This window comes from Pithys albifrons, chromosome 14 (genome assembly GCF_047495875.1).
Source record: "Pithys albifrons albifrons isolate INPA30051 chromosome 14, PitAlb_v1, whole genome shotgun sequence".
NCBI lineage: Eukaryota > Metazoa > Chordata > Aves > Passeriformes > Thamnophilidae > Pithys > Pithys albifrons.
The window spans coordinates 6,473,902-6,501,488 of NC_092471.1; the positions used below are offsets into that span (position 1 = coordinate 6,473,902).

The window sequence follows — 27,587 nt, forward strand, 5'->3', positions numbered from 1 at the left end:
CGTCAAAGATTATTCGTTTGGAACCCGAGCCAAGGCCTATGGACAAGGTTGATGTTATGGTTTCTGGCAATTCTAGATGGGACTGAAATGCAGTTGGACACAAAAGAAAGACACAAACCAGTGTAATGTTTAGCTGCTGTGTTTATATAAAGTAAACATGTTTGAATTTATCTTGAAAAACATCCTTGTGCCCGCAGTCAACCTAACAATCACTTTCTCTCAATAAAGCTCATAGGAAGAAGGAATTTTTTCCTACTGCTTGTTGACAGCAAGTTTTTATTAATGTAATTATTATTATTTTATTTAAACTGAAGAATATGCTGAGGGTGATATTTAGCAAGCTGAATATTTTGATGTAGGAAACATAATAGTTACTGCAGCTATTTTATACTTACTGCTAAACAAATTCCTCATGTATAGAGTTGCTGTGGGTTTGGTCTCCATCAAATTGTGAGGGGATTATGGGGGGAAGAAGAAAGATTTTTTTTTTAAGCAATGAAGTATTTCATTATCATCTTCTATCTGAGAATATACAAGTTCTTTAGCTGTACATTAATGACCTGTCCATGACATATGAAGTAATGTCCCTGTTTTATTCATAGGAAGATGGGAATGTAGAACATTGAGGTGTTCTGCCTGTGAGGATGGGGACTACATTAGGATGAAATAAAAAAAAGTTAGTTGCTGAAATATAACAACAGAGACATAGTTGAAGACTGGAGGCTGGCACACTGGTTACATGTCTGCCTTCAGGAAGGTGGCCAAGGAAATGGAGATGTGCCTCAGTAAAGGTTTCTTCTAACTGCTGTCAAGGACAGTATTCACATGATGGAGTGAAGCTGAGCATATGCCAAGCTTCTCATGGGTCTTCTGCTCTTATTTTGAATTTGGTGCTGGCTTATGATTACTACCCTAATTAGCAGATTTAAAGCTAACTCATCTATTTGTGCATTACACAGAGGAGTGTAAGCATATCATAGGTCCTGCAATTAGAGTCTGCAATGGAGAGAATTACAGACAAAGTCCTCTGCTCCACACAGCACAGTGTGCAAATACTGCTTGGGATTTCTGTTACTGCTCTAAAATTTATGGTTTCTTGCCTGCTCTGGTGTGTGTGTGATTCTTTCATAAGGTGTGGATTTATCCCATTAGCAAAGGCAGAGCAGATTCCTGCAGATATTTCTCCTTTTCCAAAGTACTTCTTCAAAGTTGTTTGCTAATGATCCTTTCGTGGTTGTGCACTGATTATTTTTAGCCATCAGAAATGGACATGATCAGGATTTTAAAGTGTTTTACATTAAATTCTGTGTAGATGAAATTTGTCTTTAGATTGGTTTTTGGGGTTCATAACTGGGGCCCTGCAGTTGTGATTTCAGTGGCGCCATGAGAGTGAGTGGCTGTCATCATATCAGGGAAAAGGACACAAGGGGTCAGGGGGTGTTCCTCATTTTCTCATAAATTCTCAGCCTGACTTGAGGCCATTAATCATGTTAAGAAAAGGTTTTAGCTGTTCCTTCAGAACACTGACATGAATTAAGTTATCCATGCATCATTCCCGCATTAAGATTGTGGTTCCTGGGGTTTGCTCCAGATGTCAGTGGCCCTCAAAACCAAGATGCATTGACACCTGCTGTCCTTGGGTCTAGTAACCTGATGTGCTTCTGTAGATTTTGCCATGTTCTTTACTGTTTGAAGGTGGTCTCACTGTGGTGTATTCACATTTCAATAGATCTGTGTGCAGGTGGTGATTATATGAGCATATAGAAGACTCGTAAAGAACCAGTTCTATCTTTACCAACCATCTTAGTGAGCATTACTGAGATCAGGGTGGGCCTACCTATTGATGTCAAGCAGTTATTTGCCAAATACTTGAGTGGAATCAGTAGGTGGAGTTCATTTGCAGATGCTCCATGTTCTGAGTTTACAGAAGCAAAGAAATCATAGCCCAGTGCCAAATGCAGCTGGAAGAACATGTCCTTATGCCATACCTCTGGGTGGTCACCAGTGTAGCTCCTTCTCCCCTGAATGGTGTCTTTTTGCGGGAGTGGCCCATCAGGGGTCGTTAGTCTTGGGTGTTGACTCTGTAATTACTCCCAGCAGCTGTCCTTCAGTCTCAAGGCTGTAAGTACATTTCATGAGCATGTCCATACCCTTCCCACAAGCCAAAGTAAAAGTGTTGTTGTTAAGGATGTAATTATATGGCAATGCAGACCTTGTGCTCCATTGACCTTCTGGTCTTTTTTGAACCAGTTGTGCTTTCCTATTAGCCTGTGCAGCCCTTTTAATGACACTTTATATAGATTATTAGTGTAAATTACTGATGCTGCATGTAGTCTAATGAAGCAACAACAGCCAAGGTGTAAAGTTTCTCCAGTGCATTAATGAGGCCTGGAAAGAAGGTGACTGCCCACTGTGAGCAGGAAGCTGTCAAGTTGAGTTTTCTTCTGGATAGTACTCTTATTAAAGAAAAAATGAAGTGTATGAAAATGCAAGAGGATAATATTTGTTTGAGGGCATCCATGTTTAAATATGACAGGTTTTTAAAATGCTTATACACTGGCAGATATTTAGGAAGCAGTTAAATTTTTAGAATTAATGGCCAACACTCTGAGAACCAAATAAACTTACCTAGTGCATGCCAGTTCATCTGTAAGCCTATCAGTAGTTATTTTCCTCGTTATTGGATTTTTACTTTCCTAATTCTTGATTTTTATTTTTTTTTAAATTTGGTTCGTTGGGTTTTTTGGTGTGGGGTTATTGCTGGTTTGCTTTTTTCTTTTGGTTTGTTTCGGGTTTTTTGCCATAGATCTTGTTTTTGACTATGGTTTTGTATCTCTGCATCATGCTATAAATAACTAGTGGTGGTTAGAGACTGTCTTTTGAAAAAGCATTTAATTTTTGTTCTTGTGAGATGATCTGTGCCTTAAAGCTGTGAGCTGAGGAATCTCACTATCTCTGTTATTAAGGCTTCATTTTTTAGATAGTGAAAAGTGTTTCAATTTTCTGGTAATATAATTCTTTGAGGTAGCTGAAGATTTCTGTATGCTATATATTTTATCTTTTTGCCATTTAATAGTCTGACCCCATTCAGAAAACATTTCAGACTGCATATCATTTATGTTATTAATGGCACTATTGATTTATAAGATCAACTTTAAAAATTACTTGCTGTTTTACAAGAAAAGCATCAAAAGGATTAATGTGCTTTCTCTTTGTGCATTTATTCTTCTATCCATTGAAAATTATGATCAAGTCAAATGTCATCAGATTATCATCTTTGCTCTAAGGAAGTGTTTGTAATTACGTATCTTGAGAAAGGCATGTTTTTTGCACTTTGGGGAAGAGCTACACTGATGCTGCATTACCTGCAGATGTGGGTTGATTACTCGCTGATGTTAATGTCGAGATTGCCTGTGGCTAGGCCATAAAAGCATGCTTGGTTTGCTTTTTCCTTAATCTGCATGCAGAATAGAGATAGGTGCTACAGGAGAATAAAGCAAAGATGTGGGAGGAAACTGTTGGTTTTTGGAGCAGGGTGTTATTCTACTTATTAAAGCTGCATGAAATGGTGTAAAGTGTTGATGTTTATAAGAAACATTGTTTATAAAAGTAAATGCTTTCCCCCTCCCCTTCTTACCACCATGACTAAAATACTTTACACTTGAAAGTTTATTTTCCTTCCTGTAAACCTCTCTTTCCCTCCTTTCTTTCCCCCACCCTGACATTATGTAGTTGATTTGATTCCCTAGATTGCTTTCCTCAAGCTCTAACTTGAGTTCATTTTGTTATGTGGTGACCACAGTTATGGATGACGCTCCCCCTGGCACACAGGAGTACATTATGTTACGGCAAGATTCGATCCAATCTGCGGAATTAAAGAAAAAAGAGTCCCCTTTTCGTGCTAAGTGTCACGAAATCTTCTGCTGTCCACTGAAGCAAGTGCACCTCAAAGAGAACACAGAGCCGGAAGGTTTGTGGCACTATGGATCCATGTTCTGTTTGTTTTTATTTTTTTTTCTTCCATGTATGTCCCAAGAGTGTGCTGTGTGTTTTCCAGCCTGTGTCAGTGCAGTTCAACTGATGCAGGCAGCGTGATGCACTCCATGTCCCCTTTGCTTGCCTGTTAGTGTCTGATTCAGCTATCACGGGACACTGTAGTATAAGCCATGTACGGTATCGTTCTAGAAGAGAAATGACGCTGCTTTTTCTTAAATAAAGTTTGTTTGTTTCAGCTCTCATCATTACACACTGCCCTTTTTTTTGGCTGCCAAAAGCTGCTTGCTACTTAAAACGGCATTAATTCCTAGTTGGTTCTTTCCGGTAATATTTCTGAAGCTGCACTCTGCTGAAAATATGGCACTTAGATTCAGATTCAGCTTGTCCCCAACACCTTTCACCCCATAAGGCTTCTGCATAACGCTAGAGAATGCTATGGCAGCTGTACTCCAGTGAAGCAGGATGAAGTTTGTATGTAATGCACGCCTGGTTGCATTTTGGGAAATGAAATGCATGCAGAGCAGAAAAAAATAAGTAGAATGTTTTCCTTTTCAGATAAAGCAAAGGTATGGTCTCTTCTCATGCTGTGTTTACTAATTTGAAGTTGCTAATGAGGTATCTATATCTCATTCTTCTAGTGTACATAAGATTAAGCTATTTTAAATTTTATTATTTTAATATTTTCTCTTATTGTTCCACATGTGTTTTGCATTACTGCCTCATATTCCACATGGTAAGACTCCTACTTTTTGCATAAGTTCCAGTATCTGCCAAGACAAGTAATGCTACTGCTAGTAGATGTGTTTTAAGATTAAATAATCAAGGCTGGATTCTGCCACAACTGAGTCTGCCGGAATGGCAAAGTGAACAGATTGGAGTTCTTGTGACAAATCACTTGTATTATTCTGTTACTATTAACCCAAAATATTTCAGTCACTTGCTTTCTCCTGTTACATACCCCAAATTTTTCATGAGTCTTCTTTGCACCACATCTGGGAAATTTGTTTCTTTTTAAATAAAATTATTTTATTAAAATAGTATTTCTTTTTCATATCTCAAGAAATGCTAAGTCTGATATACACACTGGTGTAAGGTGTGGGGAGAGGTTTTTTGTTTCAGTAATGTTATAACTGAATATTGAAATTTGGGCTTGAAAAAAGTCTAAATGTTGTCTCAGTTCTGGGACTGATTCGGTAAGAGTTGTGACTGTGTAACTCAATAAACATGAAGGAAAGGTGAATCCTATAGCACTCTTCTGGATTAGCAGATATCATGAATTTCCTGTCATCCATCAGAGCTTGGATTCCTGCTGAAGACTAGCTCTTAACTGGGTCTGACCATTTTCAGTGAATAAATCAACAGTTTTCACATTAATGGCCTGTTCAAGAGGAGCAAGGAAAGCAGAGGTGTGCTTGGCCTTTTCTCTCCACATGAATCTCCTGGGGACATGGTTTAGCTCAATGTTGAGGAATTCAGGATCTGCTGGGAAAAGCTTACATGGTGCAGGCTGTAAGTGAAGACCTGAGGAGCATCAGCTGTATTGTTGCCTGGAAGCCAACAGTTGCTCTTCCTAGGTTCTCATAAATCTACACACTGTCTCCAACAACAGCTGTGTTACTCCTTCCTCCATGGCATATGGTATTGTTATTCATTCTCAGTGAAAATGTTTAGTTCCAAGAGGAAAGCCTATCATCTTTTATTGCAGTGTACGAGGATGAATGTCTCTTTGGGTTTTTATCCCTCCTGCTCTCCTCTAGGAATTTTGCATTACTAGACAGGCGAAAGAAGACATGGCCATATTGGCTTGTCCTACAACCTTCTGAGTTGATGGGAATTCAGAGAGGTATCAATTTTTGTAGTTTTGTGATTTCTATATGTGTTTCTGTGAAAGATGTTGCCTCTGGCATGAGAGGGACAATGTATGTCTTAGGAATCCTTTTAGCCTCTGTTGTAGCTGAGATTGCCTGGGCTGCATTGGTCTTTTTTTCAACATTGGGAATTGCCTGGCAATGGTGTTAGACCCGCTGAAAGACTGGTCTGTCATTCTCAGTGTTTTGTTGGCATGTGGAAATTTCCATTTGGCCCCAGTGCCTGCAGTTTGTCAGTCTGGTTTGCAGGTCAGATGGGATGCTGCCTTTCCTAATGCTGTGGGAAACGTGAGAGTCAGTTAAAAGCTGAACTCCTGCTTTATTCCACATCATTCCAGCTTGGTTTTGTCAAAGTCATTCTACAGTTTACAATGTCGTGGATCTCTCAAATGCAATAAAACAAGCAGAGCTGACATTCTTACCTGGCTGCTGGGTCCTGTGGGCATTGGGCATTGTTTACAATTACATCCAAGCAGCAGCAAAATACAGGCTGTTTTTATAGCTTCCCTCCAGCCAGGAATACACTGCTAGCAGGAGAAGGGCCATCTGAAGTACATTTTGCAGCTATTTGTTCTCTTAAATAGTTTAAGCATAAGCTGCTGCTATCTGTATAAAACATGGTTACATAAAAAGAAGCCTGCTCCTGGAAAACTAATTTGAGTTGTATTATTACGTTCAGGGGAGGGAATAAAATGAGAAATCTTTTTTTAAAAACACCCATTGGTTAGTCACAGTCACACAATCAAGAGTCTTGGCCACTTGCCCATAGTTCTGTTTTCATGTGGGATTTTTTGCCTCTTGCTTTTTTTTTTTTTTTTGGTAACATTTAGTCTCCCTCCAGGCATGCATAACCTTTTTACACAGAAAAGCAGACATGCATGGCAAAATACGTATTGAGGATGGGGAGAGGAAAATCTGGGATAGCAGCTGGTAATGAGGAAAGGCAGCTTTCCTCAACCAACAGGAAATCTGATTAGATAGAAAATGTTAAGGATGCTAATATGAAACAAGCAGCTTTGTGGTTGCCCTTGACAATGGGTTGTTATCTTCCTCCCTAGTAATAATGGGATGAATGGCAGAGCCAGTCCTGGGGGTGAGGGAAAGGGAGGATGTTTAAGCACATTATGTGGGAGGATGCCTCTTCCACCTACTCTGTGCACACAGGGAGTTTTGTCACCAGTAGAAATTTGGAGCCTTTGTGTTGTCATACTGAATGTCCCTTTGGTGCTCCAAGAGTTGTGTCACCACAGATAGTACAGATACTTGGCATTCTAATTATATCCTTTTCTTCTAGACAAAATCAGTCCTATTAGCCCTGCTCGCTCATTTAATTATGTTAATGCATGTGCATTTTAGAGGAGAAAAGGAAAGAAGAAGGGGGAGGAGAACCTGTATTTGAAATTGTAGAGAATTGTGAGAGATTTTTAAACTTTACATATTGTTCAGAGCTAAAAATGACTTTGTGTTCCAGTGCAGAATAATAGAGATGAGCCACGTGAAACAGGCACAGTCACCTGTGCTGGTCATGTCCAAGACATTCAGACCAGGCCCACTTGGCAGTGAGACACCAGTGAGGAAGTTCAGCATCTACGCTGTGGTGCCTCAGCCTCAGGTTTAACCTAGACCTGCAGCCTTCTGCGTGGAGCTCACTGGTTCATTGAATAGGGGCTCCTACTCAGTTACATGATCCTCCTCAGAAACATCTCATAAACTTCCAAGTTTTTCATTATATCTTCTGATTTCAGCAGAGGTGAAAAGTGAAGACTTGGTATCCTCTTACCGACTTGGTTTCCTCTTACCAACAGAACTATTTAAGCCCTTCCTGCTGCAGCTAAGCTTTCTGGCCTGGAGCGTTTCATGCCAGGGAAGGCACGCGGTCTGCTCCTGTGTGATATTAAACCCTGCAGCCCTTGGTGCTTTCCCCATTGCCCTTTCCCTCAGCAAAACCTTGCTCTTGATTCTGTTTTTCCCTGCACCTCTCAGGTCCTCCTGTGAGGAATGTGAAGCTTTCACTTTACTTTACTTCTAAGTCCTAGCACTGGCAAGAAACAGAAATGAGCAATGCCTGAGGCTTGTCCAATACTAAATGAAAATAATCTCTAAATCCTATCTGTCTGGAGATATATGGAGTTGCTGCAGCTATGGGACCATATCTGTAGTGAAGGATGATCTACAGGGAGGGGCAGAGACCAAAAGTCAAAGGCCCGAAGTTGCCACTAGTATAATGCCTTTTTCCCCTGAAGAGAAACCATCTTTGACTTGAGTGATTAACCGATAACCTTCTATTTCAGGGCACTGGGAGGCAGTGGTGACAATTGCACTCTTATTTTCTTCAGATGCTCAGCACATAAAGCAGAAGAGCTCAGTCCTGTAAGTGGCTGAGCCCTCTTGCCCTGATCCTTCAAAGCCTTTAAGCATGCGATTAACTTTAAACACGTGAGTGCTCCCAGCAGAGTCAAGGGGTTGGGATGTATTTAATGAGCTTACCTGAACACAGTCTGGGCCTGGCTCAGGTTCAGGCTCAGACAGTGCAAATCCAGAGTAATTCCACCAAAATCCAAGTTTTACTCAATATTTACTTGTCTGCAAATGAGATCAGAACCCTCTCGTATAGTTTAGTTTGAGTTCTTCTTTTCTCACTCCCTTAGGAGTTAGTATGGTCCTTATTGCCAAAATGATTCATGATTGAACATGTAAGTCATCAGAGCAGCTATGCACAGTAGGGAAATTTAATGTTTCCCATTATAGAAAGAGAAGTGAAAGATTTGATTCTCTATACTATTTGGACATGTCATCAGAAAGAGTAACAATAACACTGCCTACTGAAACAGCTGAGCACTAAATACTTAACTATTCTTTCTGAGACCTTCTGGAGGTGACACCTCTAGCCATGCAGAAATACAGTAGAGTTGGGAATTCAATACTTTTCCATGGACTTTGAGGTAGAATGTGAGTTTTTCATCTTTCTCTTCAGCAGTGGCAGCCTGTGCCAGCTGAACTGCCAGCTGCCTCCAGTCCTCCCTTCCTCTCACCTCCCACCACATGCTGGTTTGTTGACCTGTGGCTTGGTAAGATCCACCACAAAACACCCTCTTTTCTCACCATGTGAGTTAAGGAGATGCTCATCCCTGGATGAGCCCAGTGTCAGCTATATCAGGAATGGTGGAGTGGCATGGTGAGGGACAGAGGGCAGGAGGACACGAGCAGCCAGTGTTGGCAGGTAATGCATGAATGGTGACAGATTATTAGGCTCTTATTTCAGCTTTTCCCTAAACTGTTACACCCTACTACTTTTATTTTCTGCACCTTACTTACTTTTCACCAGGTACTTGTCTCTATACTTGGTGCTTGCACATCCAGCCATATAAAAAACATTTCTTTTTAAGGTGGCTGGACATGTTTAAAGAATAAGGTTCTCTGTTTAAGGTGTTGAACAGAAAGAATCCAATTCTTTCTATAACATTTCAACCATTGGGTACTTCAATGATTGCAGAGCATATATCGAGGAAGGAATTTGAGGCTTTGAAGGAACATCACTGAATGTAGCATTTCAAATGGCTTGCAAACCTCATTTGCTCCTGAATTCACAAGTACCTGCCACCTCACAGGACACAGTGCAAGAGTTTTCCATAGGGCTTAGCTCCCAAGAGACTTGGAGATCACAGCTGTGATTCCTGCATCCTATTGTGTTGTTTTCCTAATGCTTTTTAACTATTACACCTTCCAGATTATTCCTACCTACCTGAAAAACAGACTTTTTCAAAGGTCTGTAGCACTTTCTGTCAGGTAAACGTGGCCTGAAACAAGGTTTACAGCTGGGAGATCCTGCTCACTGTGTATGTACACCCAGAAAATAGTGTGCACACTTTAGTCTGTCTGTCAGACCAAGATCTTAGAATAGCAGAGGAAATGAAGATAAAATATCAATAATAAAGCTAGACCAGGCACCCTGTTTCTGACAGAAGGATTTAAAACTTAACAATGTCACTGTTCTCTCCAGGCTGCTGCTGCCAAGGCCAGCAGCTCACACAGGGGTAAATCAGCAGGTGTCTGGCACTGATGGACCAGTGCTCACCTTGCAGTCACTTCTTATTCAGCTGTCTTTAGGGGAGCTGATAATTAGATGGTATTTTCCAACATATGCAGACCTGCCTTTCTGTATGTTTGTCCTCACAGAGTCATCAAGTGGGTAGTCCCAGGTCTGTAGAGGCACTAAAGAGCCTCCATGGTATTTTTATCTGTCACCTCGCCTGGCCACAAGGAACAAATTAAAAGTTAAGTGGTTTGTTGAACTGGGTTTTCCTGGTGGTAAAATTCAAAGGTGCAGCTGTAATTGTGAGCTGTGTAACTGTTAGCCAAATTTTCACTCTGTAGCATCAGGGAAATTTAAGTAAGTAATGATACTAGGATCAGTTTTAAAACTCTTATTTTAAGATAAAGAATTTTAATTCTCCAACTGGACGTTGTCTTACCACTGAGCAAGTCATGACAACCTAAAAAGAAGTTTTATCTCTTACCTTACCTGCATACTCTTCGAGGGAAGTCTTTTATCTATGCCTTCTGCTATTTTGCTCTCATCTCAAAATAAATATTCACTATGGAGACAGTATCTGGCACTTAGCATAGCTGAAGTAGGACATTTAGACCAAGTGAGTCACCCTGATATTTTTTCTCATCTTGTCTTTAAAGAACTCCCTGAGAGCTTCAAAGAATGTTCCTTGTATGGAGGAAGGCCTTTGTCTTGCTACTTTATCATCCCGTGACTCTCCTGAGAAAGCATGAGACTTCACTCTTCGATCTGTCCTCATTTTAAATAAGAAGATGTGGTTCTTTATTAATAATGGAGTTTTTTCTTTGTACTTTATTCAGCTACATGGTCCATCATAATTATTGCACAACCCTTTATCAGTGGTAACGTCTGTAGTACTTAAATACTGAGTGCCTTTGGGTTGAGGTCATGCCAAATCTTTCCTGCTGCTCTACGTTAGGACAACTCTGTAAACAAGGAGGAGTTAAACTTTTTAGCTATCACTGAGGACTTGTTTCTTTTACTAAAGTAATCACTTAGAAAAGTACTTATGTACGTCTCCATGGTGCAGGGAGTACACTGCAGAGATCTGCCCCATACCTGTGCAGCACCACTCAGGGATGTTGGTCATCTTGAGGATAATTATCTCAGATGGATACTTGTCCATGGTTTCCCATTCCAGGGTTAGCTCAGTCCATATCTCGCTCAGAGGTTTCTGCTCCTCATCACATCAGCAGTCTTGGCCTTCAGCAGCTGATACCTCTGAGTGCACAGAAGCGAAGCCACAACAAACAGCAAAGTTTATCAGAAAGTCTGTCAGCCTCCTGATATCTCAGATTGTCTGGAAAGGAACAGTCTTACTTTGAACTCAGTCTGGTCTCCAAGTGCCCCCTCAACACTACGTTTTTCTCTCATGCTCCTCCTTGTTTTGGATCCTGGTCTATCGGGGCTGGGTGTGCTTTCTGAATGAAGCTGAACAACTTTTACAGCAGTGCATTTTACCACAAATACGTGGTGAGCACACTGAGCAGTGATGTGGGTTACTGTTCTTTTGTGGTTGTGTAAGCAGTTAACTTTTGGTGATAGTACCTTTGTCTCTACTTTTTGTTGTCCTTTAAATGTCCTGACCTATGAAGCTAAAGAAACTGAAGAAGTTTTACCCAGGCATCAGTGAGCACCAAAGATTGCAAAATGCCAGAGTTTTCCTCAAACACTTACGTAAAATTATTGAGTGCTTTTTCAGTGGTATCTCAGTGTTTGGGGGAAAGTCAGTGCTCACACTGTTTCATATGCACCGTTTTGCCTTTTTGGTATTATCTGCAGAATTTTCCTGCTGTCTACAAGTTCTTTGATTTTGCTTATATGCTTAAAAAAACCTCTGGATTTTGTAGGACAGTGCAAAATATTTGCACATCTTCTTTTCAGCCAGCCCTTGTCCTCCAGGACAGAAAGGTGTACTATCAAGCAATGGTGTTCAGGAAGAATTAACAGGTATTGATCCCAGTGTGCATGTTTGATTCTTTCTACCATGTGTTTGAAAACACTGAGACAGACTGATTTTTTTCTTTTTAAAGACAGATTACAAAGAATTAGGTCAAACCCTAAAGATTACAAGGTACATAAACCCGCAAAGGTTCTGACCTGCAGAGTGTATCCAGCACATTGCTGTATATACTCTTCAGTGACACAATGTTGAACTCCTGCTATAAAGAAAGCAAGGAAAAAAAAATTTCAGGGCATCTTAGATACTCCTGATCTGAAGCTGCTTACTATGTTTTTCAAGCACACTAAATAATTCTTGCATGTTGATTTAGCAAGGGAAGAAGGAAGACTATACACAAGTTATTGCAAAAGAAGTCTTTAGTTACCAGCTGTCTTTCACACTTGACATTTCCACATTACACAACAGTCCCTTCTAGAAAGGTAATTGGTGCAGTTGTGTTAGTTCTCACTATTCTAGGCTATTTGGTCAAATTTAGCTCTAACAGAAAAAAAAGCCCAAACAAACTAGTAGCCACTCATCAAATTTGTACCAGCATCAAGTCAGATTTTAATTTGGTTTCTGTGACCCTTGGCATAGAGAAGTCAGAAGAGCACAAGTGTGGAGTGTTGACTGGGTGGAGTGTTGCACAAATGTCTAAGCCTGTTGATTCTTGGAGTGATTCTTTGGGTGTCCTGTACAGGGCCCAGAGTTGAACTTGATGATCCTGATGGGTCCCTTCCATACTCAGCATATTCTGTGATTCTGTGATTGTTTTGCCAGAGCCCCACACAGAAGACAAATGGAGTGCCCCAATACTGCTTTCTCTTAATTGCTTCGATGGAGGCATGGGTTTCTTAACAAATATTTTCTAAATAAGCCCTTAACCTTTCTCTATGCTTGGTTTTCCTTCTTGTTACAATACACACCTGTCAGGTTATTTTATCCTTGACTCTTGTGGAAGAGGTGTATTTCATTCCTCAGCTGTGTTTCTTGCAACCTTTCTGAGAAGTTTAGAGGTTTAACTAGTCCTATAGCCTAACATCCTTAGAGGATGAAACTAAAAGATTTGCTATAGAGAGTGAAAAATTGTCTATACCCCCAGATCAGCAGAACTTACTACATACAGTGGCCTGGTACTTCAAGCATCTGTTGAAGATGCATCATAAACTGTCATTAGACTTCTCAGGGCATGGAGAGCTCTGATGCCAGTAAACTGTGGGCTGGTGACTTCAGGAATACAGGTGTTTGCTATCATGTCTTCAGCTTGCCCTCATAGAGATCGTTGGTGAGGAGGCTTTACCAACTTTGTCTTCAATGTTGTGAAGGCAGATGAGGTTGCAGAAGAAGAGACAGCCATGAGGACCATCCGCAGGAGAAGAATCTGAGACTGCAGTGAGTGTGATGCTGAAATTTCCATCTTTTGAAAAGCCCATTAACAGCATAAATCACATTTCTGGTGGCTGTCATTCTATTCTCTAAATGTGCCTTTTCTCCGAACAGTCCTAGGATTTTACCTTTCTGTAACAGGTGATGCCAAATTAACACATAATTGCAAAAGCTGTTAAAAAATTAAGGTTTATTTCAACTGTGCACCTTTGCTTAATTGGTGCCTGCTCCTCTTCCTCTACAACTCCAGCTTGGTTGAGTCAGTAGTTGAAGACCAAGTTTCTCTGGTGTTATTATTCTCTTCATTTCAGACAAGTGGCAAAGTTGACATCAAACATTGCCAGTGTCTCTCAAGTATTGTTAGTAGAAAATGTTTAAGCTTCATGTGTGATGCTGCCTTCCAATGATGAGCTATCAGCATTAATCCAGAAGAGTTCATATGACTGGCCTTTTTGTGATAAATTTAGATTAAATACAATGTAAAACTGGTGGTAAGCAAAAATTTGAATGGGATTTGAGCTGCCAAATGCAAGTAAGTGGGTTCTTTAACCACTTGGATGTTAAATTAGGTAAATGTAAAAGTGATAAGAAATTTTGCTAGTACTTGTACTAATAAAAAAGGGGGATGTTTAGGAAATTACTGTTTTAACTGAAAAGAATTCAATGTAGTGCATTTAGTAATATGTACAGTGAAATGTACAGTCAGTATTATATGGTTGTGGATATATTAAAAAATGTAGCGTTAGTTATTTCTAAGTTGAGGGAAGCTCTGAGTCAAAACAAGCTTTCCTGCTGGTGCTGAAGAACATATTCTTTGTGATAGGCAATTGCTACTCAAGCAGAAGTTATATGCTCTCTAAAATTCAGATGCTCTGCTTCAAAAATTCCTTTCCCCCTTGATAATTTCCCTCTTAATAAGATATAAAGAAGTTATTTAAAATCACTTATCTGTGAGGTTGCTGAGCCAGCTGCCTTCAAGGCCTTGGGGATGACTATGTAGGTAGCCAGAAGGTTCCTGGATTAATGTGGACTGCTCTTCAATAGGGCTGACCTGCTAAACAAAAATTATTAGGCTGTTTTAAAGGATAACAATTTCTCTGCTTAGTTTACTCTTGAGTGCTTGTTCTTTGGCATGCTCAGGTATGTGCTTTCCTAAAGATGCCTGTTCTGAGTGTAAATTGTATTTCTTCCTGATTCAGAATATGAGAACATAATGGCAGCAGACCATAGAATCATAGAACACTTTGGATTGGAAGGCACATTAGAGGTCATCCAATTTCAGCCCTATGCTGTGGGCAGGGGGCACCTTCCACTAGACCAGGTTCCTCAGAGTCCCATTCAACCTGGCCTGGAACACTTCCAGTGATGGGGCATCCACAGCTTCTCTTAGCAACTTGTCCAGTGTCTCACCCTACCTCACAGTGAAGAATTTTTTCCTAATATCTAATCTAAAGCTCTTTCAGTTTTAAGCAATTCTCCCTTGTTCTATCACTACACGCCCTTGTAAAAAGTCCCTCTCCAGCTCTCTTGTAGCCCGTTTATGTAATGGAAGGCCACAATAAGGTCTCCATGGAGCCTTCTTTTCACCATATTGAGAAATCCAAATTCTCTCAGCCTTTTCTCATAGCAGAGGTGCTCCAGCCATCTGAGCATCTTTGTGGCTTCCTTTGGACTTGCTCTAAGAGGTACGTGTCCTTCTTGTGCTGAGGACCCAAGAGCTGGATGAAATACTGCAGGTGGGTTGTTCAGCTTGTGCAGGCTGGTACCATTTGGAACCTTGGGAACTCTAGTGGGTTGATAGGTCATGTCTGCTCAAGACACTTTTGAAGATAAGTGTACCTTTTGGCTGATGAGAAACACTTCAATTACCGTTCCTGTTGATTTGACTTTGAAAACAAGTTGCAAAGGAGTGTGGACTAATCATCAGGAGGAAAGATGAGTTGAATAGAGTGGCAGACAATGATAGGTGAATTGGGTATGAAGAACAACAAGGAGGAGAGGGCAGTGGCATCATGGTACTGAGAAAGAAAGGCTGAAAAGGAAGAAGGTGAGTCTGGTGATGCAGAAGAAAAGTCTTCAAGGAGAGTGGTGAAGAAGGTGGTGGTATGGACAGGTGAGCAGAGTGGTTTTGGATGAACTTGTTGGCTGCAGTTGAGATCCAAAATTGAAAAAGAGAGGGATCCCTGAGCTCCAACAGTTAGAAGGCTACTGCATTAGCAAGGAGTTGAAAGATCCTTCTGGATGGAAACCTGAAACTGGGAGAAGCTGGTGAGGACATACATAGAGAGGACAAGAGATCTCCAAAGAAAAACAGATTAGTTACTCAGCTACAGTTTTGTTTTGAGTAACATCACCCTTATTATGCCAACACTGCCAGAGAAACATAGTGGGTGGTTCTGCCTCACCCTGTGAAAATCTGACCCCATGAACTGACCAGCCAGCTGCTTAAAAAGCACAGCAGCTGCTTCTCTAACTTTGTGTTCACAGCTCTGTACATGATGTTACATGCCTGAAATTATTTGATAATCTAAACAGTGGATTCCAATCACACAAGTAGTTGTTCATATCCTTATGTATAATTAATGAAGTACATTGACTTCTGTAAAATACTGCCAATTTATGCCTGATCAGGTATATTTATGGCAAATTGTCTAATTTGCACATGCAAATGATAACATAAGTGTAATTGTTCATCCAAGACACTGAGGTAAATCATAAAGTAGAACTATGACAACTTGCTCTTGATATAATCTCTCCTGTAGCAGAATTTGTACTGCCTCAACAGAATTGAAAAGGTGCCTTTATATCTTTAGAGGACATTGTAAAAAAAAAAAAAGACAAAAAACCCCCCAACACTCCTGCCAGGTTTTTTTAGTAGTGTGGTTTAGAGTTAGGGTTTTTTTAGTAGTTTTATTGCCAACTTTTAAAGTCAGCTTGTTTCCAGCAGAATGATGTTGAGATGGATGCTTGCCGACATTTTTCTTTGTAAGTCCTTGGCCAGGCTTTTATTTATGGATAAAATTGGAATCCGCTCATCCTGAGATCTATGCAGTGAGAGAGGTATTTGGCTTCAGGCCAATTTACCATCTGAATTCTGTAATATATCCCCAAGGATTTCATCACATACCTTTGAAAGGCACCAGTGACTTCAGTTGGTGTTGCAGAGGAGTTCTATATTTAGCTCTCCTCTCTTACAGGAGCTGTTTCTTATTCAGGTGCCAAACTCTCTACCTTCATTCCCTCTTTTATTTCTAGCAATCTTTCTGTATAATCTGTGTTTCTCAAGTCATTCTGTTTCCCTCCAAGTCAATGTCTGAGTCTTTGGTTGATCTAAGAAGTCCATCTCTCTTTAGCTCTAGAGAAAACATTCTGACTGGGAGGCATGAGGAGCCTGGGGGAGGAGACCCCAGTAAAACACTTGTCACCTTTCAGTCCCCTGGAGCTGATGAACACTTTTAAGGACACAAATATTTAGGATTTTTTATATAATCCATAAATCAAGGTTTATAAGGAAAAACATGCAAAATTGAACTCATACAACAGATTTCTCAAGAGGCTTGTAGGTCTGTAGGTTTGTTAGAGAGGAAACTTTAGTTAAAAGATTCAGTTGTACTGCTTTGATTTAGGATGGGACTCCAGGGAAGGATCAAAACAGATTGCTTCTTGTAGTTCATTTGCAGAAGAAATTCACAAACAGTTTAGGACTTCTTTATGGTCTTTAAAAATCTAGTGGCAACAATGTTAGGGTCTGGGAGAGTTGACATCTGATTTCTTCATCACTCTAATAACAAGACTTGTTATTTTTTGTGTAATATAACTTGTTCAAGTTGGCATTGCCCCATTTGAAGTCAATGGCTCTTGAAGCTGTGAAGCACAGGAATTGCAAGAGTGTTGGCTGAGAACTGGCTCCTGATGCTGTTTTCTAACTTCTTGGGAGACTAAATGCTCAAGGTTGATTTTATATGTAGTGCTGCCAAATGTTCTAGGAATTCTCTGCCACTCCATTAAGTGTAGCTGCAATGAAGGTCCTGTAAAGAACCAGTGATAATGACTTTGCCTGCTTCAGCTACTTCTAATAGCCCTCCTTCCCAGCAGTCCATTCCAAAACAAGTGAGAGGGGAGTAGAAGGAATCCATATATGCAAAACTGAGAGATCTTATCTGAAATATGTCTTCTGTAGATTTTAACAGTGTCTGAAACATGAACCCTGAAGATTTAGAAGGGAATTGCTCTCTAAAATGTTTTTTGGGTAAAAGAAGAAATGTGGCTTACCAAAACCAGGATGTGACTGTGGAAATGTGCCATGAAATTGCAGGGGCCACATTTCCTTATCAAATTTGAATTTCATAAACTGATTTCTGCCCTTTAGGGTCTAAATCAAGTTAAGAAAATACTTTCAACTTTTTTCTCAAAATGTTTTTTTTCCTATGTTTTTTTTTTCTTTGTGAATTCACTGCTCTCCTTTCCAGCTTTGATACTGGGAGATCCAAAAATAGTTAGGAACTTGAGACAACCTGAAAGTGACTGCCTTTAAAATCTGTGTTCCTAAATGGTGTCTGGCTGTGAGGTGACTTTGGAATGTGCATAGTCTCTCATCACTTTTATTAATTGAGCTTCCTGAGCTTCTCTCCTCTAAGGAAGTTCCTAGTTTAGAGGACATGTAGCTAACAGGGTGATTGGCTACACCACCACCCCTGTTTAATTCTTGAGAACCTGTGACAGCAGGTCAGTGTTTCCTCTGTAACCATGTGAATGCCTCCTGAGCAGTTGCAGGAGTTTTTACTGGGGTCTTCCCATGTGAACTTCTTCTTTCATGGTATATTGAGGTTCCTCACTATAAGCTGTCTCATCCTCCATTTTCTCTAATAATGACACTGGAGGCCAAGTTGTGAAATTACCCTAATCTTCTTGCAATATTGTTATAAACCTTTCCCTCTCTATTAAAGATTTCTCTGAAGACAAATATATCAACTTATCTTACAGGGCATCTGTCTCCTTCAACAAGACTGTGGAATTAGGAGAAAAAATGAGATGTTTTCCAACATGATGGAAAAACCATCAGAATGTTAGAGAAAGGTGTATTTGGGGCATGGGTAAGGGCTTTGCATATGGTAAAGCTTCAGATACTCAGGAATTTTAATCCATGAGTTGTCCATCTCAACAAATGAGCTAACAGTTCAGGCAGCTCAGTCCCTTGTTGTGTGTCCCTTCAGGGTAACCCTGTGATGCCCTTTCACTTGTTGATTTGGTTGCAGGGCAAGGAAGTGAAGTGTGATGTGTATATTACGTTCAGTGCAGGTTGAATTGATCAGTCTATTTTTAATGCTTCTTTGGTGTAGGAGTACTCCATCTGTGTTATTTTTAAAAGCCATTCATTATGTTAATAATTGATGCAGAATTCTACTCTTATTATTGCCCTCTATTGAAAGATGTATCTTTCTTTGGACTAAGAAGTACTTTTCCTGGACAAATTTTCACAATTTCTCTATAAAAATTCTGCTATCTGAAGACTGAAATCATAAAAATCAGTGAATTATCTCTGTCTCTTCCACTACTAGCAGATGATCATATTATAGGTGAAGGATGGCCAAATTTTATGTTTCCGTATGAGTATCCAATCAGGAAGCCCAAGTTATACGGCTTATAACCAAACTCAGGGAAGGATATTCTCTAAAGTCTCTTCTGCTCATACCTCTTCAGAGCTTGTTCACTTTGACAGCACTTGGCAGAGAGAAGGGCAAACTATAAGCAAAGTAATTCCTAGGAAATTAAAGTGTGTAGAAAAATCCCAAACCCAGTAGAATTCCTGTCTTTTCCTGTGTAGTCTTATTTCCTTCTTCATTGTTGGGTTATGGACTAGAAGTTAAAAGATTAATAAGCAGGAGGAAACAGTGCAAAACATTCTCCCCACAGAGAAGATGCTTGTGCTTGCTGACTCCCACTGGCATAGTTTCAGTTTTAAAAGACTGACAGTTTATTGACTGGGTGAGTTACCCTGCAACATTAATTGCTGTTGTCCCAGGACAGTGTATTTCCACTTAAGGATGTGATTTCATTAAAGTAATACACTTGGTTCTTGCTTGTGCTAGGTCATTCATACATTTTGATGGTTAGAAGGAGCCTTGCTGTGACCTTCAGTTATTCTTTTAAGAATGTTACATCACTTTTTAGTTCTCTCTGCACTAAGGGCAAATAAAAACCAAGTGTATTTGGACTGTGTGCTTCCTTAATAATAACAAATATATGAAATGGCATAAGACAGTTCTGACAATTTTTTATGTAGCCTCAATGCTATAATTGTCTATTAGTGTTGAATAATGGGAAAGCCTGGAGCATGTTCTTCTTTCTCATAGTGAATGAAGAACAGATTAGATACTCTGCACAGTATATCAAATTGTTCTTCATGGCAAAATCGCTTGATTAGGACAATTAATGCAGAGGTGTTGTGACTAGGTGTAAAGAGTGCTGAGTAGTGTCAACTTCATAATAAGTGCTGTAAGTTCATGTCTCCTATTAAGCAGTGGGAGGCGAGAATTCAACATGGAGAAAAGATCTTTCTATGCATGAATTGTATATGCATTGAGCAGCATTCTGTGTAGAAGAGTGATACAGCAGGAAGTGTGGAACTAACACCACCCACAAGGCACAGTAGTAAGTTTTCTACATGGATTTCAAGCCTGAGTGGAATTAGGCTTTTCTGAATTGCAAGTGGGCTGCATGACTCAAGGCAGAAGTGACATTAGATCATCTAAATAATGGAGGCCACAGCATCTCTTCCAGACTGTAGTATTAAACACAGTGTTTAGTTTCACTCAAATCTATCTCTTTGAAAGTCATTTCATCTCCAAGAGGCACCATCTTCTTGGTGGTCTGTTTTCCTCTCAAAAACAAAATATCTCAGAAAAAATGGTTGATGTAATCATCTTCACTTACCATGAAATTTCCTTTGTCTTATCCATGTTTTAACTGTATTTTCTAGGCAGACTAGCTTTTGATATTTTTAAACAAAAGCAGATTTTCATTAAAGGATACATAGTGTTAATGCAATATTGATTTCTGTGGAGTTCTGTAGAAGAGAAGTTCCCCAACTGTGTTTGCTACAGTTGTAGAGCATCTGCCTAAGGACAGTGTGTGCACCAGCATTATATAGGGAAGAGGGGAACAGTGGGGAGATATCTCTGGCTTCTCCATTCACTGGGGAGGTGTGCAGCCTTTGGACCAGCTCTATCAGTGCCCTTTGAGAGCTCTCCTGAGTACTAGTGAGGGTTTGGGATTGGTTTCTTAATGAAGTTTACTCCACAAAGCATTTGGAAACCAGTAGGGAGTTATTTCCAGTTAATTAATGAACCTAAATTCAGAAAATTGTTGTCAGAGGATTTCAAACCCATTTATTTGTCTGCAGAGTTCTGTTGGCAGAAGCAATGCACTAGGAAATGCTCAAGGGTGGTGTTTTAGTGAAGTCTCCCCATGCTGAAGTATCTGGAGACAGAGACAGACCTGCCCTTCAATCTGGGCTGAAGTGCTTTTGATAACTGAGACACTGAATAAACCAAGGCTGTTCTTTTCTGGAACAAAGCCATTTTTAAATTAAATTTCAAGTTTGTGTCATTTTTTATTTTTCCTCTTCCCTTCTCCTCCATTTTAGAAGTGGATAAATACAGTGGAGGGAATGGAAATCATGAGTATAAAATTAATCCTCTGAAAATGTTCCTTTAAGTTCTGGAGTCAGAGAGGAAAAGGTATCATCAGGCTTTCCCCTAATAGCTTTTCAAACTTGGATCTTGTCTAACCTTAACTTGAGAGTTATCCTCTCTCCAAGGTCATAATCACACTCTATGATTACAGACCACCATATGTACAGGGAATGCTATCAGAGTACTGTGGCCTTTGAAACCTCCTCTATGTTTGTCCATAAGAGGCATTTCTTACCTTCTCCAAGCCTGCTGTCCTGGTACATTCCTCTCTGTGCTCTTCTGCCTGTGAGGAAGACCTGGTTTTTGTATTACTCTTACTGCCCCAAGAGATATCTCCCAAGCAATCAAATTGTCTTTAGATCAGGGGTTATGTAGGGTGAGAAGGTGGAGAGGGTGAGGGGAAGAGGACACCTATCTTTCAGATTTAATGGTGTGGTGAATTATAAGTAACTAATTTGAGTGGTGTAATTAAAGGCAATTAATCAAAGTAGGGAAATATGCGTATTTACTAAAGGGTTATTGCTGTATTTGTTCTCAAATAGATTCAAACATTGGCAATTTGTAAGGTGATTCACAATTCATTTTTAAATTACACAATTTGAAGCCCCATATTCCCAAACTGCAGCAAAATAAAGCTCAAGATATTGGAATAAATGACCTTGTATCTATAAAGCTGGAGGAAGTTTGGTCCATCTAACGAGCAAGTAAGGAAATTGCCTTGTAAATCCATTTTAAAAAAAGCAGTAGAAAATTGTTTTATCAGGCCTCCTAGAGCAGATGCATGTGCTGTGATTTATCTGATCATGTGAAATATTGATCACTGAGAACCTTTAGCTATAAGGAGACAATACAGGTTAGGGAAATGTGCCTTAAATTCATGTTTCAGATGGCTGATTATAGAGGGACTTCAGAAGGGAGGGAAAAGAAAAATAAGGAAACATTCAAGATTGGCTGACAGGAGAAATATTACTTGAACTGTTTTAGATTATTCAGATTGCGACACAATGGCTTTTTGTCACAAAAAAAAAGTCTTGATTAATAATATGGAAAAGTAGGTTTTAGTTTTACAAATGGTACTGAATTGAGAGTCAAGCAGATAATGAGAAACAATTTAATCTGTTACATGAGGGGGATTAATTTTGAGTACCTGGGATGTAATGGGACAGCATATCTCAATGCAGAAAAATGGAAGGTAATAAGCTTAGGAGTAAAGAACTCTATAGTAAATGACTGCTCAGATGCTGCAGCAGGCTGAGTCAGGGAAAAAAATGAGAAGTTACAGGAGAAAAATTGCCTATTCAGCAGCAAAACCAATGAAAGGAAATGGGATATCGAGCTGCTGTTGAAGGGGGAAGAGCAGGGGACCCAAACCACTGTGGTTAGTGCTCACCAGTGGCTGCAGCGCTGGCAAGGGAGAGGCTAAGAGCAAATTCCAAAGGGAAATGCAACTCACATGGTCAGAAATGGTCCTTAAGGTTCAGAAATCTCTACAGAAAACCAAAATCTGAAGAATGTTATAAATGCCCTTTTTTTCAATATTTCCTTCCACCTGGCAAGACTTTTGTCTCCTTTCCTGACATCATTTGGTTCTGTTCACAGACTCAGCTGAGGATGGCTGTGAGGATCATTCCGTGTTTACTTATGGCAGAAATAAATAGTACAGATCTCAGGCTTACGTACCGTGTGTAGGTAATGGAAAGTTTCTAAAAGGTTAGCTCAGGTGGCAAAACCTGCTTCATAACTGAGATTGGTAAAGAGTGCATGCTTTTTCTTAAAAACGAGTATATTCTAAGCTATATAGTAAAACAAAAGGGATGATTGTGTCTATTTTTACTATAATTGGATTATGGTAATATCTATCCATGGGATAGTATTGTTTCATATAACAAAATCTGTTTCATTCCCACCCAAAAATAAGCAGATAATCCCAGATGTCATTTCTCTGTCAAGTAATAAATCTATATGACAGTCAGATAAACAAGTTTTTCTGTCTGTTCTCAAGCTGCTGGTAGGAGATCAACAGCCCTTGTTGCAATGTGTTAGAAAGAAACTTCTAAGCTGTGGTTGCCATTGGCCCAGTAATTATCCTCTACATCTTCCTGAAACATATGCCCATCAAAAATTTGGGTTTCAGTCTAAAGTCTAACAGGTGTCCTAAAGATGTTCAATGTGCTTTTAAGAATAAAACATTAAAGGTAAAACACACGTAGGAAAACCACTCTAGCCTCTAGGGATGCTCCAGCACTCCAGCTTAGCAATTGAATTAAAAAGACATGTAATTAAAGAATGAACATTAATTAAAAATCAATAATTTCAGCAACTGTTTTCTTCCTCTGCTGTTAACATATGTATTTTTAAGGTCAAACTGTGTAGAATAGTAGTCTCTGAACTGAAGAACTAAAACTGGTTTAAATAAACAAGCTGGGATGTAAAGCCACTTGGCACATCACTGTGGGAACAGTGTGGCCTGGTGGCTGTTGTGCAGGCAGGCACAGATGCCTGACCACAGAGTGAACTGGCCTTTGGCTCTGCTTACCCCTTTGAGAATGTGACCCTAGGGATCCAGCCTAAAACCAGGGCTGGACCTGTTCCTTCTCTGACCCCTCAAGCTGAATGGACTATTACTGTCAGACTTGCTTTCCATGGCCCATTTTAGCAACAGGGTGGTTTAAGCCACGTGTGTGACAGGGATGGAATGGAAGTGCCAGTGAGCTGTGACATAAAGCCTGGGTGTCTCTGGCAGTGCTCAAGCTGGGCACAAGCATTGCCATTGATTCATGTGGCTCTCAAAGCATACATCGGTTTGAATACATGAATGCCCAAGCAGGTTTGCTTATACCCTCTTTTTCTGCTAATTATATTTTTATGGCTTCAGAATTCAAAAGCAAACTTTATTTTTTTTAAAGCCTTGTGCATGTGTAATGAGAGTCTTGACATGAAAGCTTTCTCCATCCACAGGTACCTTGGGAATCCAGAGAGTGTAGGAACCCTGCTGCTGTACTAGGGCACTTTTCAATTATACATGTTTTCGTCATGATCTTCTACATCAGAGTAACCCAGAATAAGTTTAACATGGTCCTATAATTACTAAACCTTGTCCTGCCTTTTTGCCTCTTGAAAATACAGCTATGAAGGCATTTTAGTAGAAGACTATAGGGTAACAGTTTTGATTTTATATGTTAAAACCTTTTACTGCAGCTAAGCAATACTCACAGGGAACAGAGGAGGTTTGAGCCTGTTCGTGGACCAGGGGTGTTTGAACCTTGTGATTTGGTGTGGTGATAAGGCTGAGGGTGGCTTAGGAGCACCTATTCCCTTTGGTGCTCAAACTTCAATGAACTGCCCAACGCTCTGCAAAACTGTCATAGTGCCTATCTTGCCAGTATTAATATCCTTTCAAAGCTCTATCCCATGTTTTCTGTAACCTTGTTGATCTCTGGCAGTTCAGCAGGACCAGTACAGGCTCGTCATCACAGAGGTGTTGAGCTGTGTGCCCTTAATGAGATTCAGTAATTCTAATCACCGACAGAGTCTCATAAATCAAAATTCTGGCATCTGGCAGAGGAGTCTGTCAGTAACCCAGAGGCCTGTGTACTGGTTTTGCAGTGACATGGGCACCCCTGATTCCCACAGTCCACGGAAGGCAGTTGCTGTAACTGGGGAGTGCTGAGTGAAGTGGTGTGTCAGACTGCGCCCTGTGGGCCGTGCCAGTGCCCAACGTGCTGCACTGTCTGAGGCAGCTCCATTTGCTGCAAGCTCTTTCCTGAGCCTTGTTCAGCAGCGTTCACTGACACCAGCTCTTCCTTGGCCCTGCAGCACTGAACATGTAGTAATTTTTCTAACACTGCGTTGTGCAGAGTCAGGAAAATTAGTATTACCCAAGGCAATTTTATATAAATTACAAATTTCTTTTATAGTTATCACTTTAAATTAGGACAAAATGCTCTGTGATTCATGAGTTGATTCAAGGCTTCTGCCAAACAAACAGAAATATGTGCAAGGAGGGAGCTGATTTTGTTCTGCACTGTGCTTTCCACTTCTGTGCAGCTCTATGGTGTGTCCAAGAGATATAAGTGAAAACAGAGATTTTCCAAAATATAGGTAGACTCTTCTCCAGTGTGTGATGTGGAAAAGGGAGGAAAAAGATAGAGCTGAAAAAATCGAGAAGAGATTCACCAAGGGTGGTTTTTCGGGGTCTGACCTCATGGAGGCTTGGTACTGTTGTTGCTCTGACCCAACAGGCTTGGGATGTTTCCATTCATTCAGCTCCAGTTCAGATTTATTGTCATAAATCATCCATTTCTCTGGCCTCCTTGGAACCTGTCTGCCTTCAGGCCCATGGAAAAGACTGTAAATCAAGCCTCACCTTTTTTCCCTGCATTTTATATCTAACTTTTTTTTAATTTATTTTTTTTAAATTAATGCAATCAAAAAGGGGGTTTAAATAACAGAATATTCAACTAAAGACTCCTTCAGCAGATTTGAGTGCAAGACTGAAAATGAACTGTTCCCTTTTCACTTATAGTTACAGAATGCAGATTTGAATTGCAAAAAGGCCATTAAAATAGCTTGTGCAATTTAAAGCAGACTGAGTCAAACTGACAAAGCAGAAAATAACATGAACTAGAGATGCACTTGTGTGCTATATCATGTTAATGATTCTGTTTTCTAAACCAGGAACAGCTCAATAATATATGTTGTTTTCAAACAAACATATGTTTTATTAAAATGGATTAAGATAGAGAAAAATACAGCAGTGTGAGATGGGAAGGAAAACAATTATTCAGAAAGATTAAGCTTGCTATATATCAGACGTTTGTGGCATGACCCACTAGGAATTTGTGTGCTGTTTGTAAAGATTTTATCTGCTAGTTTTACTCTTGGACTCGGTCCTTTTATATGCAAGACTATGAGCCTTACGTGACAGAGTGCAGGAGGAAAAGTTGTTCAAGTGTTGTACATAGATACTTGCTTAAAAGCCAATTTGGATTCCAGTAATATGACCTTTGAGATGCAAGCAGACAGCAAGAGTAGAACAGGAAAAATTCAGAGTTTGTTGCATGCTTGGTCTAAAGGCCAAAGCCTTCATATTTTGAGTTAATCTGCTTTGGGTAACTGTACAGTGGGCAATTGAAAAAAGAAGTAAGTTAAACCCCTTGTGGTAGCAACTATGTTTTGCTGGCAAATAAAGTAATAGCATGTGCCTTTCTTGTGTCTGTGATTAGGCTGGTGATGCCTCTTCTCCAGGAGCCGGTCTGTGTTTTCATTCTTCATGGTGAGGCAATGCATGTATTTGGTGCTATTGACTCCTCCACCCAAAACAGGGCCCAGAGTCACTCTGCCAGTGATAACACCATAAAGGTTTTTCTTATGCAGGCTGATATCCATATGTTATGGGCAGACGTGATGCTGCCTGGCACTGTGATGTGATCATTCCTTACATCTGCATTTTACTGTACACGATACGCCTGTGACTGCTGGATGCCCAGAGATCCCCCTCTGGCTAATCTGTCATCTTCCCTTGACAGCTATTAAACAAGGATTTATCAACATGACTCAAAGGTACCTTTCTGGCACTTTTAATATGTAGAAATTTCAATAAGGAAACTCTCTAGCTACTTGCTGATGCAGACCATGCAGCAAAGTCAAGCCAGATGTCCTTAGGAGGGTTTTGATGCAGTGTCTATTGAAAGAACAAAGTTGGGTCTTCAGATGAGCTGAAGAGTACGTCCTAAAATGGGTAGTACATTGAGCCACATGATTTCTTTCTGCCTGCCATGGTGGCTCCTCATTTAGCTTGAGCCCAAATCATGCACTTAGAGGTTAGAAAGAGCTAAATATGTAACACCTGCTGTGTGACTGAGCAGAATCCTGCTCAGCTCCACCCTTGTCCACCAGTTCAGAGGTGGGACTTTGGTCTCTGTCAAGAAGCAGAATGTGATTGGGTCTCCCAGGGGTATGGGCATAGGGTGCCAGAAATGTTGCTAGTTCAAATCTGGTCTGGAGGTTGCTTTTGAGCATGGATAGTCCCTTGTAGTTCCTCAGCTGCAAGTGGCTTATGACCCACTCATACGACTGCTGCCTGGGCACTTGAGATGCAGAAGGGTGTTAATCGGGGCAGCTGGATGAGGTTTATGTCATTGTACTTCTGTCTGTTGACAGATGAATGGGTCTGTGATTAAAACTGATGACTGAGTTGTTAATTCAGTTTCTTCAACTCTGACACTGTATTGGCCAATGCTGCTTAAGAGTCTTCACTTTGTGGCTGGGTATTGTTTTCCTAAAAATTTATGAAAGACTCAATTTTTTTTTCTGTAAACATACAGAGTTAAATATATTGAATTTGGACTGGGTCTTCTAGAAACTGGAGTTCAAATGGGGATAGCTGGGAGGTGGTGTGCTTGGGCTTCTGGTATTCATGTGTCTCCATGGAAGTGCCAGTGATCAAAATATCTAGTTGTAGATTAATTGCAGCTAGCTTTTGGCAGGGATTCATGTTCAGATGTGTTAGTATTTAAACCACTCTCATAGTATCAGAGCTGGCAGGAGAAAGAAGAGGAGGTATCTGCTGCAGAGTGCATATGTTTTCTTTTTAGTATTTAGCATAAGTGGGCCTCCATTTCTACCTGGTA

General features: G+C 40.2%; 1 protein-coding gene across 5 annotated transcripts in view; it reads left to right on the top strand.

Annotated features, from left to right (window-relative positions):
• Positions 1 to 27,587, top strand: part of FGF13 (fibroblast growth factor 13) — a 309,179-nt gene that overhangs the window by 191,577 nt on the left and 90,015 nt on the right. For 4 of the 5 annotated variants that reach the window (XM_071569290.1, XM_071569285.1, XM_071569286.1 and 1 more), the window contains exon 2: positions 3,803 to 3,970. The exons of the other annotated variant lie outside the window; for it this stretch is intronic. In XM_071569290.1, the coding sequence (XP_071425391.1) occupies positions 3,805 to 3,970 (166 nt within the window). In that variant the 5' untranslated portion in view covers positions 3,803 to 3,804. The remainder of the gene's footprint in view (positions 1 to 3,802; positions 3,971 to 27,587) is intronic. 5 annotated transcript variants of the gene reach the window in all.